This window comes from Solea senegalensis, linkage group LG11, assembly GCF_019176455.1.
Source record: "Solea senegalensis isolate Sse05_10M linkage group LG11, IFAPA_SoseM_1, whole genome shotgun sequence".
NCBI lineage: Eukaryota > Metazoa > Chordata > Actinopteri > Pleuronectiformes > Soleidae > Solea > Solea senegalensis.
The window spans coordinates 17,000,070-17,018,528 of record NC_058031.1 but is presented as its reverse complement, the minus strand read 5'-3'; the positions used below and the strand labels follow the sequence as shown (position 1 = coordinate 17,018,528).

The 18,459-nt window shown below is 39.0% G+C and overlaps 3 protein-coding genes across 4 annotated transcripts; all 3 read right to left on the bottom strand.

The window, feature by feature from the left end:
* Positions 1 to 996: 996 nt before the first annotated feature.
* Positions 997 to 5,495, bottom strand: ddost (dolichyl-diphosphooligosaccharide--protein glycosyltransferase subunit (non-catalytic)). Its single transcript, XM_044038615.1, has 11 exons — positions 5,225 to 5,495; positions 4,387 to 4,497; positions 4,210 to 4,296; positions 4,011 to 4,114; positions 3,824 to 3,918; positions 3,344 to 3,437; positions 2,907 to 3,055; positions 2,417 to 2,564; positions 2,182 to 2,302; positions 1,939 to 2,045; positions 997 to 1,662 (listed from the first exon to the last, which is right to left on the bottom strand). The coding sequence occupies exons 1-11, from the start codon at positions 5,457 to 5,459 to the stop codon at positions 1,513 to 1,515; spliced, it is 1,401 nt and encodes a 466-aa protein (XP_043894550.1). The 5' UTR covers positions 5,460 to 5,495; the 3' UTR covers positions 997 to 1,512.
* Positions 5,496 to 5,727: 232 nt separating this feature from the next.
* zbtb17 (zinc finger and BTB domain containing 17) lies at positions 5,728 to 13,767 on the bottom strand. Of its 2 annotated transcripts, none has more exons than XM_044038605.1 (15): positions 13,605 to 13,767; positions 11,918 to 12,172; positions 11,586 to 11,765; positions 11,058 to 11,342; positions 10,843 to 10,932; positions 10,342 to 10,604; positions 9,794 to 9,936; positions 9,392 to 9,692; positions 9,007 to 9,094; positions 8,302 to 8,418; positions 8,078 to 8,198; positions 7,671 to 7,801; positions 7,323 to 7,571; positions 7,156 to 7,245; positions 5,728 to 6,828 (listed from the first exon to the last, which is right to left on the bottom strand). In XM_044038605.1, exons 2-15 carry the CDS (start codon positions 12,120 to 12,122, stop codon positions 6,605 to 6,607), a joined length of 2,487 nt encoding a protein of 828 aa, XP_043894540.1. In that variant the 5' UTR covers positions 12,123 to 12,172; positions 13,605 to 13,767; the 3' UTR covers positions 5,728 to 6,604. The 2 variants fall into 2 exon arrangements, with proteins under 2 accessions (XP_043894540.1, XP_043894541.1); XM_044038606.1 differs by having other exon boundaries at positions 11,918 to 12,126.
* A 1,747-nt stretch (positions 13,768 to 15,514) lies between these two features.
* Positions 15,515 to 18,156, bottom strand: hspb7 (heat shock protein family, member 7 (cardiovascular)). Its single transcript, XM_044038626.1, has 3 exons — positions 17,772 to 18,156; positions 15,918 to 16,042; positions 15,515 to 15,727 (listed from the first exon to the last, which is right to left on the bottom strand). Exons 1-3 carry the CDS (start codon positions 17,935 to 17,937, stop codon positions 15,548 to 15,550), a joined length of 471 nt encoding a protein of 156 aa, XP_043894561.1. The 5' UTR covers positions 17,938 to 18,156; the 3' UTR covers positions 15,515 to 15,547.
* Positions 18,157 to 18,459: the final 303 nt, after the last annotated feature.

Below are 18,459 nucleotides of genomic sequence, written 5' to 3'. Positions count from 1 at the left end.
TAAAGATGCAGTGTATGCCCTCACATGTTACTGCTGAGCATCCTGGACAATGCCAGCCACCCTCTGCACACTGTCAACAGCAGCCAGAGGAGCTACAGAAGCCTCAGCAACAGGTTGCTCCTCCCAAAGTACAGGACCAACAGGCTGGGGGACTCGTTTGTCCCCCGGGCCATCAAACTGTACAACTCCTCATTGGGGGGGAGGAGGGCAAACAAAACAAACAGTACGAACTCAACAAACAACTGTCCATGATCACAAGCCACAGAAATGTGCAATAACCACAACAAAAACTCATAAAAACATGTGCAATAAAACCTTGGGCAATATGGGGTAATGGTATGTGTGTATATATACATGTATATGTGTATATATGTATACATATATATATATTATATGCATAGTTCATTTTTATCTTATAGTTTTTTACTTCTTTATTCTATATGTTATGGTGTTTGGTACCTGGGGTGTTTTTCTTTCCTGTCTCCTGTATAGTGTGACTCTAACATCCTTACACTCCAACAATCTTTAACAGTGCTGTGTGTGAATGCTGGAGCTATTAAGTTCCCCGAAGGAACCTCCCAAAGGGATTAATAAAGTCGTCTGTCTGTCTGTCTTTATTCCATTAATTTATTTGCCACGCACTTTTCTTTTAAATGTTACAAAGTACTTAATAGACCAATCAAGCCTAATCAAGTATTACAAGGTGTCTTGTCTAGTAAGGCAAGAAAAGAAACCCATCAGTTCACACAATGAGCCAGCACTAGGCACAGTGGAGAGAATATAGCTCCCTTTTAACAGGAAGAAATCTGACAGAACCAAATTCATCAGCATTCTACCTCTATAAAATTAACTACTCAATACCTATTCAGATTACAGCACGGATAGCATAGAATTATTTGCCATGACAATTCAACAGTCAGTGTTCAGTATTACAAACATTTAAATCTTTTTTACATGGACACATTAAATCACAAAGCCTTTCACATCACAGAAATGTCAGGTGTTTCTACTGAGTGGAATGTCAGTGTTTTATTAAGATGATGATTTTTGGAAACACATTAAAGTTTTATCAAAAAGAAAAACATTGACATATTCAGTGCATGTAGTTACTACAAGAATGTTTCCTGACTGACAAAATGGGGGTCAAATGTTTTATGTATTACTTTCATGTCCTACTTTCATGTCCCAGGGCAAGTGCTCTACTTGAATACAATTCGTCAATTGTAAAGCAACTTTATATAAACACCAACTCACTTCAGAACAAGTACAGGTCTTTAAATTATTACCAAGTAGAAAAAAAACAGCCAGGGTCCCATTTGGCCTCTCCCCAAATAGTTGAAAGTTCCAACAACTGAAAAGAAACTGCATTTTTATTTTATTTTTTTTTATCAGACTGCAGTCCCAAGTCCCTGTGTGATGATTAGAGCCATCCAAACATCAAAATTCAGCAAATTCAATTCACACAAGTTCAAATTTCTAATCTCATTTTCACATCCCCGTTGTTTCTCCACATTAGTCTGACTTCTCCTTCTCTTTCATGTGCAGGAAAACTATGCTGAAGACAAAGAGGCCCGACATCATGGAGAAGACACTGGCATAGTAAGGGAAGGCTGAGGGGATGAAACGCTCGTACTGAGTGTGCTGCAGGGGGCGCACCGATACCTGTAGTAAAGAGACATTTGTAGAAGTTTGTCCAATGCATACTTGATCATGCAAGTATTACAATTACAAGTATTATCAAAAACTAATTTCGTAATTTTAAATGTGAAGTAATGAGTAATGAAATTTTAAGTAATGAGCAAACAAGTTTAGCAGTAAGCAACTTAGATATCAAGAAATTAATTTTTTTAATTGCCATACCAATAAAATGTAGATTAACAGTTTTTTTCTTGCACTGAGATTTGATTAGTACCAAGTAAAGGGATTGGATTAACTTGCCTGGGTGGAGGAGTAAAGGTGTGTGTATCCCAGTCGGTTGTAGTCTACCTTGAACTGAAAGACTCCGTACACATCAGGCAACTTGAATTGGACGGTGTATTTACCTCCTTGTAGACATAAAACACAGGGTTAGGGGTGTGGTTAAGGGCAGCAAAGGTGAGTGCGCCTCAAATCTTAAGGATACAAAACATTTAAGTTGTATAAATATTAAATGATATATTTACAAACTGTCTAATCGCATACCATTTTTCTTGAGGTAAGTCCTGACGAAGGGGTCAATTCTAACAAACTCGAGCTGAATGTCATCTCCATCGAAAGGGACCCAGCGGCCTTCTGACAGCATCTCAATGACAACACTGTACTCCTGTGAGGGAATGATTTACACTAACTGAAATATACAAGTACAAATACAGGCTAAAAATAAAACCTTTAAAGTGAGGACTGTTCATATACTACATCACTGAAAATTTGAGCTCACCACAAGGTCAGTGATGGTATATGCTGCTGGGGGAGAGGTCTCTCCCACAGGATGATGGGTAACAGCTCCCACCCTGAGGACTCCGGCCTCCTTGAACACCCAACGAGACAGAGCCACTGCCAGCTCCATGTTTCCTGTTTGCTCATGCCTAAAGAGACAGCAAGGAGAGAAGGGATTCAATCACAATCAAGGTCAACACAAACTGCCATTCCAGTCACATTTCACAGGTTAATTACATGGGTATTTAACTGTAATAATTGAACAATTCCAGGTCAATAATTTAAGTCTAATTTCCTTAAAGTAGGTTTAAGGGACCATTAATGGGCTGATTACAAATGGGCTGATAACAACACCTGTTAAGATACAAAACTAAACAATTTAACTGCACGTAACAAGTGAGTCAGTGGTGATAATTTTGATTAAGGAACAGAAGCTGTAACAGTATCGATGAGACAGTAAGAAAATGGAAGAGATGAATAATGAAGCCCACCTCTGGGATCCAGCTGTGGCCTTCTGCACAGCAGAGTTAAAGAAAGCATCGCTGAAGAAGTCCAGTGAGCCGCTGAAAACCACTCTGGCATTGTTTCTGGCCTGAAGGCCAGCGATCAGCAGGGTGTTTTTGCCAACAGCATGTGGGTACTTGAGAAGTAAAAATGAGTCATAAAATTAAAAAAAATTAATTGAATGTTCTAAATGCCATACTCAATTTTAATGCAGTGAATACTAATACTATGTATGCATATTAAATATATAGATTGCACCTAAATGGCTTTCAAAAGCAACATACTGTGAAAATAAGATGCCACTAATAGAGCTCAGCACAAAGTAGGATAATTTAACTATTATGGATACTTTTATTTCTTAAATAAACTTGAAATTTAAACTCATAATTTATAATCTCACATTATGAGATGTGCGTGATGTTACCTGAGAGATGGGTCTGTCAGGAAAAAAGGAGTAAGAGGTGGAAGAGCCTGTGAGAATGTCCAGGACAAGTGGGTTCTCTGGGTCTGCCACCATGCTGGAAAAAGGAGGGAGGTATAGATTTTATTGCTTTAAGTTTTATGATCAATATTTGAATACAAGTGTACAAAAGGGTTGTCTTCTGTCACAAGTCAATCATGCTATACCGGAGCACCTCAGCTAAGAATAAAAAGGAAACATACTATTTAACATAGTATGTAGTAATAACACAACAACTGAAATACACAGCGATATAATATGAGCACTGACATCTTTTGAAAGTAAAGAGCAGGAGGAAACTAAGCGCTGAACATGAACAAATTGAATACTGACAGCGATTTAGCACCCTCCCAAATTCAATAAATTATGGACATTTAGTGCAACTTGTGGAAGAGGGGACACTGTCATATCAATTAAATAAATTGACACTTAAGCTTTGCTTACCCAACACCCTTGAATAGAACAGGTTTGTTGGTGGGTTTGCCGACAATAGTGGGAGCTTTCAGCAGGTTCTCTGGGTCAGCAACAATCAAAGAGTGCTGGAGACAAGAAGAATCAAGTGTAAATAATAAACGACTGAAAACTGAGTTTATGAAGCAAAGTACAATAAATGATCCCATTGTCTGTTTACCTCTCCAGGATCAGACACATCATAGTTGTGATGGTCAATGACAGCAGTCTTCTCCTCATCAAATTCAATGCCACACTCACTTCCCAGCTCCCTCAGAGGGTCACCTGCAGTAAGGGAAAATCATAAATGAAGTAGAATGTTTCAGGATTTTAATTGACTAGATAATGACTGTAGAAAAAGCTGTTAGAAACCAACTGACCGATATCTGAACTGGCAGCAACCAGTACATTTCCTCCACCATCAATGAAGGACGTAATGGTTTCCACATTTATATTTCCTCCAAAGTCTGCAGATGACCACAAAAATACAGTTTAGAATTTCCTTCAATTGGACAAACAAGCAATTAAACTAACTGACACTGAAGTGTGAAATTTACCTTCAACTGATGGAGAAAAGATGACTAAGTGGTCATACAAGAACTGGCCGTATTTGATCAGAGATAGGGAGGGATCATCAGCTGTCTTGAATGAAAGGTCAAAGCCACGATCTGAAAAGGAGAGTTATATTATGAGCAGCATTGACAAAACAATGACACACTGTTGTATCATAAAGTCCCAACAATTTGCATTATATTTTCCAAACTATAAGATCATTAAAGGTCTGCAAACACTACATCCATTTAGTAACTAGTATCACAGGGGACAAGAAGTATTAAAATGTGCATTTCCAAAACAATTACTTTGCCAACATTATTCCACAACTCCCTGTGTGTCTGTTAACTTAGACATGCTAAAACTACACAAATGCAACATAAATGCAATGCAACATGTTAAAGTCCTGACTTGTTTTTTTAATGACGTTACTACAATGTAAGGAAATATTTGGTTGAAATGATAGCTACTATACCGCAATGAACAGCTAATGACATCTATATACGATTAATTAAAAACGCCTTGGTGTACTACAGGTATGCAGAACTGAAGAGGGCATGTGTATAGATTCAATGCAGTATAAGTTGACGTTTGAAACAGTCGTCATCATGTATTTTAAGAACAGTTCGCTGAAATAGACTGAAGTTCGGCGAGACACCGACAACAGTACAGCTAGGCTAATATTAGCAGCCTCGGTGTGTTGCAAGATTCGTAAGTGTAGAAGTTCATGTCCTAAAGGCTCTTTGTTCTCTGCCAGAGGTATATTTGCATTATAAGTAAGAACTAAAACACTGAGGAGAAGCGGGGTTCTAGATTCATAACGTTTATGAATACTTTACTGACCTGCCAGGCTGCGGAAGAACATTGAATGGGTGTCTCTGATGTTGAGGTTGTCCAGCAGAACCAGCGTCTTGCCGTCAGCCAGAGCACAATGCAACATGGAGGCTAACGAGAGGAGCAAAATAACACGGTTGTCCATGAGTCTAAACCTCATTTGGGTCGCCATTCTGCTCCGTTTGTTAGACGTTGGTAAAGAATTAGACCGGTTTGTCTGCACGTCTCCTGTCAGCGACGCCATTTTGCTGCAGAAGTGGACGTCAGCGTTAGCAGGCGACTCAACTTTGACCCATAGATCAAGCCAATCAGAGAGAGGAACGCGTCATCCTCTGAATGCCACTCCACCAATGGGATCAAAGCTTTATTACAAGCGTGACAATTGCGGAAATATCTGCTGCATTTGCTGAATTATCACGAACAAGGCCAGAAAATATTAAAAATATGCACGTTGAACTAACATCAATACAAAAGCCATGTTATTCTAGCAATTTCACGAGCAGTGACATGTGTAAGAAAATTAAGTATAGCTTTATTAATGAGCATAACAACACAAAACAAGGGTGGTTATTTCTTCTTTTTTTTTTTATTAATCTGATGACGACTATTCCAGTGAGACTAACCAAGGTTACTTATTTTCATTTGAACATCTTGCAGGTTAATGTAAACAATGACAAGACCATCTTCATAACAATGTAATCAAGTTATTGTAATAAAAGAAAAAAATAACTGTCCTGTATTGTTGACAAGTCTGACATTAACACAAATTTTTCTTTTAATCTTTTACCAGAGGTGATAAGATTTTTCGAGGACACATAGCAAATCTACATACTTTACACATGCACAGTATTTACAGTGTCAGGACATTACAAGTCACCTCTTATAATTTATCTGCTTTTCATGAAAATACTTCTACAATAAAATAGTTTGTTTAATAGAAATGTACATTATCGCCAGAGTGGAATGGAGAGTAACACAGAGAGGTGTTTTGAATTATTTTGTGGCCATCTACTGTAAATGTCTTGCACAAATTACAATGCACAAACCTGTATTTCAGTCTAAAAAACTATACACAGTATAACCACCTCAATATTTACCAAATGATCACATCTCATTATGTAAATTTTACTTCTGACATTGTGTGTCTTCTGCTCCTCCTGTATAAATTAGATTTCTATTATAAACAATATTTCAGACATCTTTCACAAATCTTCACTAAACTTGACACGCTCATCCTGTCATTCTCCAGCTTTCATCTGTTCCTTCTGTTTGGAGTTGAATGTGGGTTTCCTCCACTTCATGAAACAACCCTAATGACCCTACTTCTTGGTCTCACATATCCCTCATCATCCATCTTTCTGCTTGTCTCTTCATCATGGGCACAGCAGATCAGTTTTCCCCTTCCTGGATGACCTGCTCAGTCGTGGCTTGCCATGTTGTGGTAGTTTCCCCCTCAGTGGTAGTGGCTGTGGTGTACTGGTAAAAGTCAGAATCTGCCTGAAACATGACCAAGGCCTGAGCTGTGTGGATCCGTACGTGCTGAGCTAGGGAGCTTGCATCCAAGAATTTATCGCCACATGAATCACAAGCGTACAAGATCTGGGTGTCTGGGTCTAGGAACAGAAGACATTTGAGAAAGTGAGCCATTCACATTCATCAAAACTTACATTTTCCAATAAACCCCCCAGACAGAAATCACATTTTCAATAAAAAAACGTTTTGTTATTAAGCTGTGTCTATAGAAAACATGCAAATGCTACATATAAGGATAGATTGCATGTGCATGTTTACTCAAATCAAAAAGTATTTAATTTAAATTCTCATACACCTTTAGTTTGCTTTTATTGCATTGTCTTTCTCCTATCCTGTTATAGTTTGACATACAATGTTGTTCAAATATAGATATTTGAGTTTATATATTTAGTTATTTAAAGACTTACCTTCTTCTTGCACTTTCTCTACTGCTTTGGTGATTTCAGCTTTCAAAGCCTCGGTCTCATCTGCAGACACCGTAGCAGCCACTGGTACGACTGTAATCATACACGTGAGGTCAATAACACATCATTTACATAGTGCAGGATGTTCTGTCTGAAGGATGCTGTCTGACCTGTCAGCTGAGCGACAGCACTTCCTGCCAAAGTGACGATATCGTCTGTGGTAACAGTAACGATGTTAATCTCACTGTCAGAGGTGGCTGAGCCTGGGTAACCGTCAGCCCCCTCGTCTGTGCTGCCCCCAGCCACTACCAGCCGCTTCATGCCGGCCTTGCCATGGTGGACGGTTTTGACGTGGGATCGCAGATTGTCCACGCGGTTAAATCCTCTCCCACATTTGTCACACAGGAAAGGTTTCTCCCCTGGGGAAAAGAAAGAACGCAAAATGAAGGATAAAATATGCAAGTGTCGAATATAATGAAGTGAAAGCCTTGATGGCCCAAAAACTCAATAATCCTTACCCGTGTGTATGATTATGTGCTTTGACAGATCTCCCACGTTGACGAATGCCTTGTTGCACATCTGACACTTGTGAGGACGGACATTGTCGTGATGGCGAATGTGATTGGCCAGTTGACTGGACTGCACAAACCTGTCCAGAGAGAAACATCCCATATTACTTAAAAAACTCACATTTAATTCAAAAATTTTGTTTGAAATGTCTTGTCAGTACAAAATGCTTTGTTGAAGTCTGAAGGAAACACAAAAAGAAAAAAACACAATTGTGTAGCTCAGACAGAAACATAATGATCTGTGTTTCTTGCAAACCAATAGATTTTGTTTTCACATATTTCCATATTTTCTCAATCGATAAATTCAGGTTTGGACCTATAGCATCACTGTGTCTGTTCTCTTGTATCAAACTGACCTTTTGCCGCAGCGATCACACACATAAGGCTTCTCTCCTGTGTGCTGGCGGACATGAGCGATAAGCGAGCTGGCCTGGGTGAAGGCTTTACCACAGATACCACAGACACACGGCTTTTCTCCTGTAACACACAAATTATTGTCTCACTGTACTTGTGTATTGAAAAATGAGAATTGAGTCCTTTGCCTTCACATTTACCAACATGTCAGAGTCTGTCTTATTACCTGTGTGGATGCGTTCATGTCGCTGCAGAGCTCCTGGGTCACTGAAGGCTCTCTGACAGTGCACACAGATGTATGGCTTCTCCCCGCTGTGAACCCGCAGGTGTCTCTTCAGATTTCCTAAAAAGCAGACACCGCCACTAAATGTCATGACCGAAATAAACATATAATAAATAAATAAAAAGCTTAGACCAAAAAAGAGACAACTACACACACACAGCTTCATTTGGATATTGTGCACACTATTGTTTTCAATAGTGTGCACAATGTAATATAATGATAATCTCATCACGTCACAACACAAGATTTTAAACATTATCCAACTCCTATATTAGAATGAGTCAGATGAGGTGAGCAGCAGTTAACAAGAGTAATTTGAATCTGTTTTGCTATTTTGTGAATTCTGATATTTTCTTTGTCTCTTTCATTATAAAGATATAGGACACATTTTGTCAAAATTAAACTAAAATCAACATTTAAAAAAATATATATTTTAACAAACACCAAATTAATCTTTAGTTGCCCTCCTTTGGTGTGGGCGATCCACTTGCCACTAGGACTTTTCTTTGGTAGGCAGATTTGTATGTAGTGAAAGACTGTGAACCTTTAACCCTTTTTTTAAATTACTTATAAATGTCTTCACTTATTTAGAGATGTTGATCAAATAATTAAAGAAAATTTAAGAAAAACATTCTGCTGCCTTCTTACCTGAAGTGGTAAACTGTTTGCCACATTCTTTGCATTTGAGAGGCCCGTCTGTTATATGGATCTTTAAGTGCGCCTTCAAATTCCCCATCTACAACACACAATCAGATAGATAGATAGATACTTTATTGATCCCGAAGGAAATTCAAGATCAATTCAAGATTACATTATCAGATAAATAATGTAAATAATTCCCAAACATGCAACAAGTAATTTAATGTATAGTGGACAAAATCATTCGAAAGAAAGATAACGTGTTGAAGAACTTCTCTGACAGCTAAGGATTTCAGTAATGTTTGAAGAACTGTAGAAAAGGTGTGTTTTATGAAGAAAAATGCAGTTATGGCTGCTGTGGAACAAAGCGTAACACACACAAATGTGCCTTTACCTGATTGAATCTTTTTTCACAGTGCGGACATTTGTGGCCCTTGTCTGTGTCGTGTATCTCTAGATGTCTCATCTTGGCAGTGGGGTCGGAAAAGGCCTTATTGCAGAAGTTGCAGTGATATGGCTTCTCCCCGCTGTGCACCAACTGGTGCCTCTTCAGGTTGCCAGATGTGGTGAAGAGCTTGCTGCACACACTGCAGCTGTAGCGCGCTTCGCCTGTGTGCCGTTTGCGGTGCAGGTTGAGCAGGCTGATCTGACGGTAGCTCTTTCCACATGTAGAGCAGCAGTATGGCTTCAGGGGGCTAGACGGCAACAACAACTCAATTTAAAACACAAACTTGACAGCGGTTTGTCAGGAGGTATAATTAGATGTCCATGAAGGTGAAGTAACAAAGTAACTCACCTGTGTGTTTTCTCGTGGGCTTTACAGGCTGCTGGGTCAGAGAAGGCTTTGTTGCAGTCCCGGCAGCTGAAAGGCTTCTCTCCGGTGTGAATGCGCATGTGCCTCTTAAAGTTGCCAGTGTGGGTGAATTTCTTCCCACAGTCCTAGAGAGAAGAACATGTGTAATTAAAATAAAAAGAATGAAAGATAATAAATATGGAACAAGGAAGTGAAAAGGTGGCTGAAGCGAAGTCAGAGATGTATTTTTTTATGTTTAAATCTAGTTTACAATGTTCTATGAATGTGTGCTGTAACAGTAGGTAACATTGCTATCTAACATGTGCTGCTTTTATATTTATTTTTTAATTCCACTGCATATCATAAATGGATGTGAAATTGATTTAAACATTTTAATATTTTAATTCTTCCTCATTAATCATACCTGCTATTGTTTGTAAATCTTGTCTTATATTTAATACAAGGGCCTAACTAAGGATAATAATAATCAACTTTACTACCACAACACACAGCATCAGAAGAAACACTACATAGAGTAAGATATTCCTTACCTCACATTTGTGTGTCACGGAGCTGTAAGGCTTTGACTCAGATCGGCTGCCCATTGAGGCTGACTGTGTTTGTTTCTCATCTTGCTCAGTGCTAGAATCGACTTCTTTTGACTTCTGGCTGTCCTCACCGTCTTCCTCTCCATCTCCATCTTCAATATCAGTCTCCCCAGAATCGTCTTCCTCTCCCTCATCCACATCTACTGGCTCCACCACCTTCTTCTGGGGTTTTGTCTTTGTTGTGACTTCATCCTCTGAGTTACTGTCTGTGAGGATCAAAACACAGAACACTTAAAACTTACAAACTGTCTCTAAGTGTCTTGGCTATTCACATAATAGGACATATTAGATTTCAGAAAGACATTTTGCAAATGATAAATATTTAACTGAAAACCTAGAATTAGAACGTAGGACTTTCTCAGTTGGAAATACTAAAGCCTTGGAGGCGGAGGTATTTAGGTGTTCAGGTTGATACAGCAAAGGCGACCTGTGCATCCTGCTCACCAGGCAAGGAGTTTCGTCTCTGAGATCTTCTGATTCTTCTCCCTCGTGAGCTTATATACGTTGATCTGCCACCAGACTTTGACTGTGCTTCTGCAAAAACAGAGATAGTATCCCCAGGTTTATTTGTTGAAACATCATGGGGACCCTCAACAATTGGTTTAACGATGCAAACACACATGCCAAACGGACCGAATATAAATATCAGCTTTACTCACTAGGTGTGTAGTCTGTGTCGGAGGGGTCATCCTGAAATCCAGTTGCGTCTTGAGTAACACTTTCAATCTTTATTTGAGCAGTATGGGGAATGGATTTGGGCGGGCGTCCTCTTGACTTGGTCGTAGAAGGACTGGTTTCTGTAGAGATGTCCTTCATATCATCCTGATTTTGTGTGGGCTCTTTATCTTCTGTGGGGGTGCAAGCAGGAATCTCCTCAGCCTGTGATGCCACTTCTGGCAGGTCACTCTCCTTCTCTTTCTGCTCACTGTCACCTGCCTTTTCGTCTGTTTGATTCAATAAAAATAAAAAAAAGAAAGAAAAGGTGTTTTCATTTCTTACCAGAAATAGGGTGGACACCTATGGAATAACATATTTAATATTTCATGTATGGATTACGATGTAAAATCTAATCAAATTTAAATATTTCTTACTTATTTATAGTATAGCTAAGAGAAGTTATTTGTAATGACTGCCACCAACAAAAGTATAATATATCTGCACTAAACCCATGTAAAGACTGGACTCACCGACAGTGAAATCCAATGTTATGACTGAAGGAGCTGGATTTGACATTGACTGGTATGCAGAACAGGCATTCACAATTTCTTGCATTTGTAGAAAGTTGGCAACAGCCAGTACGTCCTCTACATTCTGTGGACTTAAATTCAGTTTGGCCGTGTACATAAATTCCAGGACCTGACCCAAACCTGTAACGATAATCAGGAGCATAATAGGTCAACTGGAGAGACAGCAGAAATGATTTGAGCAAAAGCATTAGGGGTAGTATGCTGCAATGCCAATAATAACAATAATAATAATGATTTACAACTCAGAAGTGTGTCTGCAGCCCGAAACCTACCTGCTGCATTGCTGATGTCCAGATGCACCACATCTTTCTGGTCCAGAAAGAGGGTGCGGAAGTATACACTGCAGGCTGCCAGCAGAGCTTTGTGAGCCTTGAAGTCCACCCCATCCACAACAAAGGTGCAGTCACACAGCAGACCCTGCTTACGCTGCCGATCAAGCTGCTCCAGAACCTTCCCACTGTGCCACGGGAACTCCATCTCTCTGGTGGAAGAAGCTGGCAGTGAGACACAGGCTCTGTGGACATCCACTGACAAGGAGGATGTAACATGTCAGATTTCTCTATGTTCAAACATATGTCATCTTTTAAAAGGCTCTGGTAAAACTGTGTAGCGTTATTGTTATTGAAGTAATGATGCATAACTATGTCATAATAATATAAACAGACTGTATCAATAAGTCATTTGATACCATTTCAAGCACATAATTGTCTTGTTGGACCATGTCTTGCTTTCTATATGCTTTGGCATGTTACTCTCTGCTCTGAGAAGTAGAATAACAAGATCTGTATCTAGGGGTGAGTGTAGTGTACCCCAACACAAAACCATATTTGGAAAGTCATCTTTTTCCTGTATAGCCATGACTCAATGGAATACTCTGCCAACAGACATTATTTCATGTAGAAGTCCCCACACCTTCTCACATCTTGCTAAGCGTTGGCTACTGTCAGGACAGGAGTGTACACATTTATGAATTGTGTGTGTGTGTGTGTGTGGTGGGGGGCAGTTTAGCCTTAAATCTTAGTGGTCATGTTGAATCTGCTTCCACGTCCTTTGTTCTGTAATTTTATATTTGTTGTTATTATTATTATTATTATTATGTTTTAATGTACTATTCCATCAACCTGCCCAGGGACTACAGGTGGAAAATAGCAATCTGCTACAACCTGGCACAATGCATATTCTCTTGTTGTACAAGCTTAATGTTTTATTATGCATTGTCCCTGTCTTGAAAAAAAATAAAATTAATTAAAGTTATCAACGAATATTTTTAATAGCGACTAAAAAAGAAGTTTTAGATTTCAGCCTCTTCAATACAAAACACTTGATTAAGTAATCATTTTTGACGTTTTGGAAAAAACAGATCCACTTTTTTCACCAAAAAGAAATCAGGCCTGCAACGATTATTTTTTTCAATAGTTCGAGTATGATATTAACCGTCTACTATTTTGACAATTAATTAATATCCTATTAATAATAGAACAAATCTTCATATCATTCAGCTTCTTAAATAAAATCATAGAAGATCATAATTTCAAGGTTTAGAAAAAAACAATTACAATTTAATTGATAAATCGTTAGCTGCAGCCCTTATTTGTACCAAAACACAGAGACAGAGACCTAAACTGTAATATAATTATAGCTAGCTAACTAAACAACGACAGACGATATGAAAATAACACACGAATTCACTTTAATGTCCCGTTTAAGCACCATTTACAATGAATAGCGACATTTTCTCTAAAACTTTTCACCACATGGGTTTAACAATGCAATATATCGATTACAATTCCTCCATCCTTGCAACTTAGCTATCAGGGATTAATTTAGCATGCCTTGACATGCATGCAATGCAGGGACAAGATGGCGGCCCGAGGAGTGTGGCCTGTGTTAATCTCGTGTTCTTTTAACAGCTAACTCATTCTTCATGCTTACAGGGAGCGCCATTTTAACAAAAACTACCTCTTTGTTGCCTTTTCTTCACTCCGTGTCCAAACCCCTCACTTCAGGCGGCGTCTGCTTTTGTTTCACTCAATTATGAAAAACAAACCCAATCGAGTTTTTCGGTGATCGATCTTGCAGCGCTGAGTCCGTCTACCGCCATCTTCCTCTCTCTGATCGATTGATAGGGACCGGCCGGATGTGTCAGTGGGGCGTGCGCAGTGTGAACACACGTTGTTTCAATAATGACCGCGTGGTGGCGCAAATGGCTCGTGTTTTAAAATCTGTATCACTGACGGCGATATTGTAAAAAAAATATAATATAGAACAACAGAAAAAAGAAAAATAATGGTTTAACAAAAACTATATATGCTTTTTAATCAAAAAAAGAATTCACCCACACATAAATAATAAGCACCTTAAAGGATGTTAAATAGTGTTCGTTAAAATAAGCTAAGGTTTACTGTTCTTACACTTATTTGAATCAATATATTTATCCATAATAAAGTATTGTAGTATATATAGTATTTATATAAACATAGCTAATCATACAACTATAGTTATAGTTGTATATATATATATATATATATATATATATATATATATATATATATATATATATATATATACTGTATATATAGAGAGAGAGAGAGATTAAATCAAAATTCAAAGGTCTGTTTAATTACAGCCACATAATAAAGGACTTTTTTATTATAAAAAGCACCTTTGAAAATCTGTTCTCATGAAAGCAGGGCAGATGCATCATTAATGCCTTGATGCATAAAAGACGGAATCAAAACAACCTCAGTTATCAGAAAATGTAGTCATACTCAGTATTGATTATGAAAAGATAATTGTCATGTGATGTTCACAGTATATCCAGCTTTATTCTTTTTTTCTATTATAGTCTTGATGTATGCTGAAGAAAATTGTGCTGCCAGGTCAATCATACTAACAATCATTTCTAAAATTGCTGTGCAGTGACAATTACAAAAGGGATTCAGAAGTGACAGCAGGTTTATACAAATACAAAATGTCATTTCACATCTTTGCCTTAATGTCAAAAACCAATTGTATATATCAAGAAAATATCTGCTGTAGAGTTTAAAGTTTGCTTTGCCTGTAGTTTAAAATATTAATCATAGTTCATGCTGTTTGTATCTTGTAGCCTGTGGAAGATAAAGAGGTTTGATTTATTACCACTTCCCATTAAAACTTAAATAACTCAAAACACTGACTTTATACACACTGTACATTGCATGTATAATCAAATGTCCTGTACTGTTCATTCAAACAGAAATCAAAAGGTCAGGATGTTTACTGTCAAATGAGTGTTTTATTCACACAAATAATAATATTATATAATATACAACAAATTATGAATCAGAAAGTGTTTGTATGTGTGTGTGTCACCTCTTTAGGACCTTTTCTGGCATAAACACCGACCTTGTCAGGACCAGAACTCCTCATGGAGACCAAAACCTGGTCCTAATGAGGTAGAACCTAATTTCTGAGGAGCTGGTTAAGTTGAGGGCTAAGATTTGAATTGCGGTTAGATTAAGCTTAGGGCTAGTTATTAACTGGACATGGTTAAGGTTAAGAATAAGGCCTTGAGTAGCCTGTATGTCCAAATGAATGGAGGTCAATGCAGGTCTTAAAATGGATAGAAATACGAGAGAGGGGGGTGGGGGGTGGGGGTCTGTTTAGATGGACCACATGTCCAAGCCTCTGTCTCAGTCTGTTATTTGCAGGTATGACCTACTGCTGCTGTGTATGTGCATTGTGAACTAATTCAGACTTTAAATGAGCAGCAACAGGTTGTGTTGCAGTCATGGAGGGAGGGAGGCGACATGTTTTAAAGTGAGTGTTAAATGTTTCAATGAAGACAGGGAATAGAAGAAGTAAAATAAAATAAAAAAAAACCACAGGAAGCCAGAGATCTGTTTTTATAAATTCATCACTGTTTAGATCTTGATCTCAGTGCGGAAGGTCTGTACAAGCTCGTGTTTGGCCGGATGCCGCCGTGCCCGAACTGTGAGGGTTCCCTCTGCGCCCAGTGATGATGTCACTGAGGTGGGGTCCACGTCCTCAGGGAGCTGACACTTGTGGGTGAATGTGTTCATGACTGAACCGTCCTGGGCCAACTGTCAATAAAGCCATATAATAGATTTAGAGTTAATGCATGTTTTATACTCTGCTCATATTGTGGCACCCGTGAAGGCTACAGACGCCCTCTTAACACCATTCTAGTTCCAGGTTTCCACCACGTGAAGACAACAACAACACTGTCCTATCACTTGTGAGACAGACCACATTGGAAGAAAAGCTGCCCACCTTCTCGGCACGAACTTCTATCTGGTTGTTGGATGTGGTGACGATGACATCTTCAGGAGAGAAGTCTCGCACGTCAACTGTGAACTGGTACGAATCTCCAAGAGATTTGATATTCCCAGCTCCACCTGAAACCACCACAGGATAAAGAAGCTCAGGAGGAAACATACTCATGCATTTATTTATTTGAAAGTAATCCCAGTTAGACCACATAGTCCTCTGATAATTATAAAAACTGCAGGTGGTTTTTTCACTCGAAACTATAGAAAAAAAGCATAATAACATCATTGATTTAAGAGACTATGTACTACATGAGTGCAAAACATGTTCATTTAATGTGTATTCCAATCAGTTAAAGAGATTCATGCTAAAAACAAAGGTTATTAACAATTCAGATTATTTTCTGGTTCTTTTTTCATCGATCCAAACACCAGCATTTATTTTAATTGCACTTAAGCTGTGATTTACATTCTCATCCCTTTCAACATGAAAATCAGTTTGCAACTAAATATAACTATACAGTATATATATCACTTTAAATGTTCACATTAATTAGATTCAAATTATTGGGTTGTCCAGTTATTAGAACTGTTATTAACAACCCAGAATATAGTTATATTTTTATATAAAATGTAATTTTTGGGTTCAACAGATTCTGATTCAGAAGAAAAACCTATTTTATTTTTCATTTTATCGCAGCAACCTTTTGTACAATGAATGTAAAAACTGGGGGAAAAAAAAACCCAACCTCATTTTCAAGTCTTAGACTCTCAAACTATTATGATTAGACTTTCTGATGTGGACTGGAACTGCAGCACAGCCAATCTGGCACCAGGAAGAAGAGAAATGGGGATGATCATTTTGCAGTCTGATGCAGCGTCCACACTGATCCTGTGCTCAGCGGAGGATGATGTGGTCACACATGACCCTGTGTGCGTGTGTGCGCGAGTCATTCCTCATGCAGGCGTCATCCCAGATACTCAGTGTGTGAAGTCACACTGCTGGCACTCAGTACAACATTCCCCAGTTTGCACGCGTATGTGTGTGTGTGTGCGCTTTGCTTTGCTTTAGTCTCCAAACGTCAGTGTCCTGTGCTGTAACTGTGAGCCACCAATCATGGCTCCAAAACAATTCCACCCTGATGCATGCAGCACATGGAGTCAGGGTCCATTTAAGGTTCAGATGTCACACACACACACACACACACACACACACACGCAAATTACCTAATTTCTCCTAACCCTCTCATCTTTCATGGGTGAGGTAACGTTTTGAAACAACATAAGTTGCATATTAAAACAGAATAGTTTTAACAATGTTCACCAACTCTAAAAGCTTTCCAATTTCCATGGATTAGTTCAAGTAGTAAGTAAACTATGAAAAGCACCAGATTTGCGCACTTTTTCTTTCCCTTTAGGTGAATTCTTCTCTTTTTTGAACCTGTATGAAGTATGATTTACCAGGTGAATCAGGTAGTGAAGGTCACCACATTGTACAGATGGCCAGTCTTCAGGTCTTACATCAGAAGATGAACTTCATCAGTCAGCACCATGGCTACTCTCACACTTGGAAAACATCTTAAACAAACACACACAGACACACACACACACAGAGACGTTTGTCTTTTTGCCTTCTAAACTGAGCCCTGTCTCTTCTCCTCCTCCGAACTGTCACCTCTTGACATGCTTTATAACCACTTTATGGAGAAAAACAGCACACTGTACACAAATCGCTTCCCAGCAGAGACACAAATCTACTTTATAGGCAAAATTGTCCCTCTAACCTCCCGTAGCTATTATTGAAATCCACTTTGTTTACACAGAGAGCTACAGAGACCTGAAATTGCTTCCAACTTACTGGAAAATCCCAAGGCGTCACTCCCAGGCCTCATGAAGGAGCCAAAGTCCTCGGCAAACAGTCCCCGGCTTTTCTCCATGTATGGGTTACCAGAGGACGAGGATGAGGATGAGGTCTGGTGGAAACTACGCTCCGATCGATAGGCAGAGGAGTTGGTTCCACTCATGGATGGGCGTGAGTGTCGGGTAAGGCAGAGGAGGAGAACAAGGGGAGAGAGGAGGGAGGTGCAGAGAGTTGATTCGTTGGGTGGCTCCTCTGGGAGTCTCTCAGAAAAATAATACACAGATCTTTCCTTTTACTCAGTATTTGTTTTGTTTTGTTTTTTTGAGTGTTTAAGGTACCCGTTTTCCCACTCTCCTGCTGCCACCTTGGCCCTTATATACCCTATGGCTCCATGTGTGGTTGGGAGGTGTGTACATGTGTCACAGCTCAACGGGAAAGAGAATAGCGTTCTATAATTATCATTAAACGCATGGTGACGGAGATAAGGGTCAGTGGTTGGAAAAGTTCTGGGCATTGAAGGGTCCTGAGGTTAAGACCAGGCAAGGGAGTGGGATTTGAGAGAGAGAGGTAGAGCTTGAGAGATAGAGAGAGAGAGGGAGAGAGAGAGGGAGAGAGAGAGAGAGACAGCAATCAGGGGTGGGTGGTAGTGGAGGCAACAGTTGTCATTCCAGACAAATCATCCCTG

Coding starts and splice junctions, on each gene's coding strand:
- ddost (XM_044038615.1), bottom strand. CDS start 5,459: ATGGCGTCGCTGACAGGAGACGTGCAGACAAACCGGTCTAATTCTTTA. Junction 4,297..4,386: donor CTTTTCTCCATCAGTTGAAG/GTAAATTTCACA, acceptor GGTCATCTGCAG/ACTTTGGAGGAAATATAAAT. Junction 2,046..2,181: donor GACTTACCTCAAGAAAAATG/GTATGCGATTAG, acceptor TATGTCTACAAG/GAGGTAAATACACCGTCCAA.
- zbtb17 (XM_044038605.1), bottom strand. CDS start 12,122: ATGGAGTTCCCGTGGCACAGTGGGAAGGTTCTGGAGCAGCTTGATCGG. Junction 10,933..11,057: donor CGACACAGACTACACACCTA/GTGAGTAAAGCT, acceptor CTGTTTTTGCAG/AAGCACAGTCAAAGTCTGGT. Junction 9,937..10,341: donor CCGTGACACACAAATGTGAG/GTAAGGAATATC, acceptor TCTTCTCTCTAG/GACTGTGGGAAGAAATTCAC.
- hspb7 (XM_044038626.1), bottom strand. CDS start 17,937: ATGAGTGGAACCAACTCCTCTGCCTATCGATCGGAGCGTAGTTTCCAC. Junction 16,043..17,771: donor TGACGCCTTGGGATTTTCCA/GTAAGTTGGAAG, acceptor TGGTGGTTTCAG/GTGGAGCTGGGAATATCAAA. Junction 15,728..15,917: donor TAGAAGTTCGTGCCGAGAAG/GTGGGCAGCTTT, acceptor CTTTATTGACAG/TTGGCCCAGGACGGTTCAGT.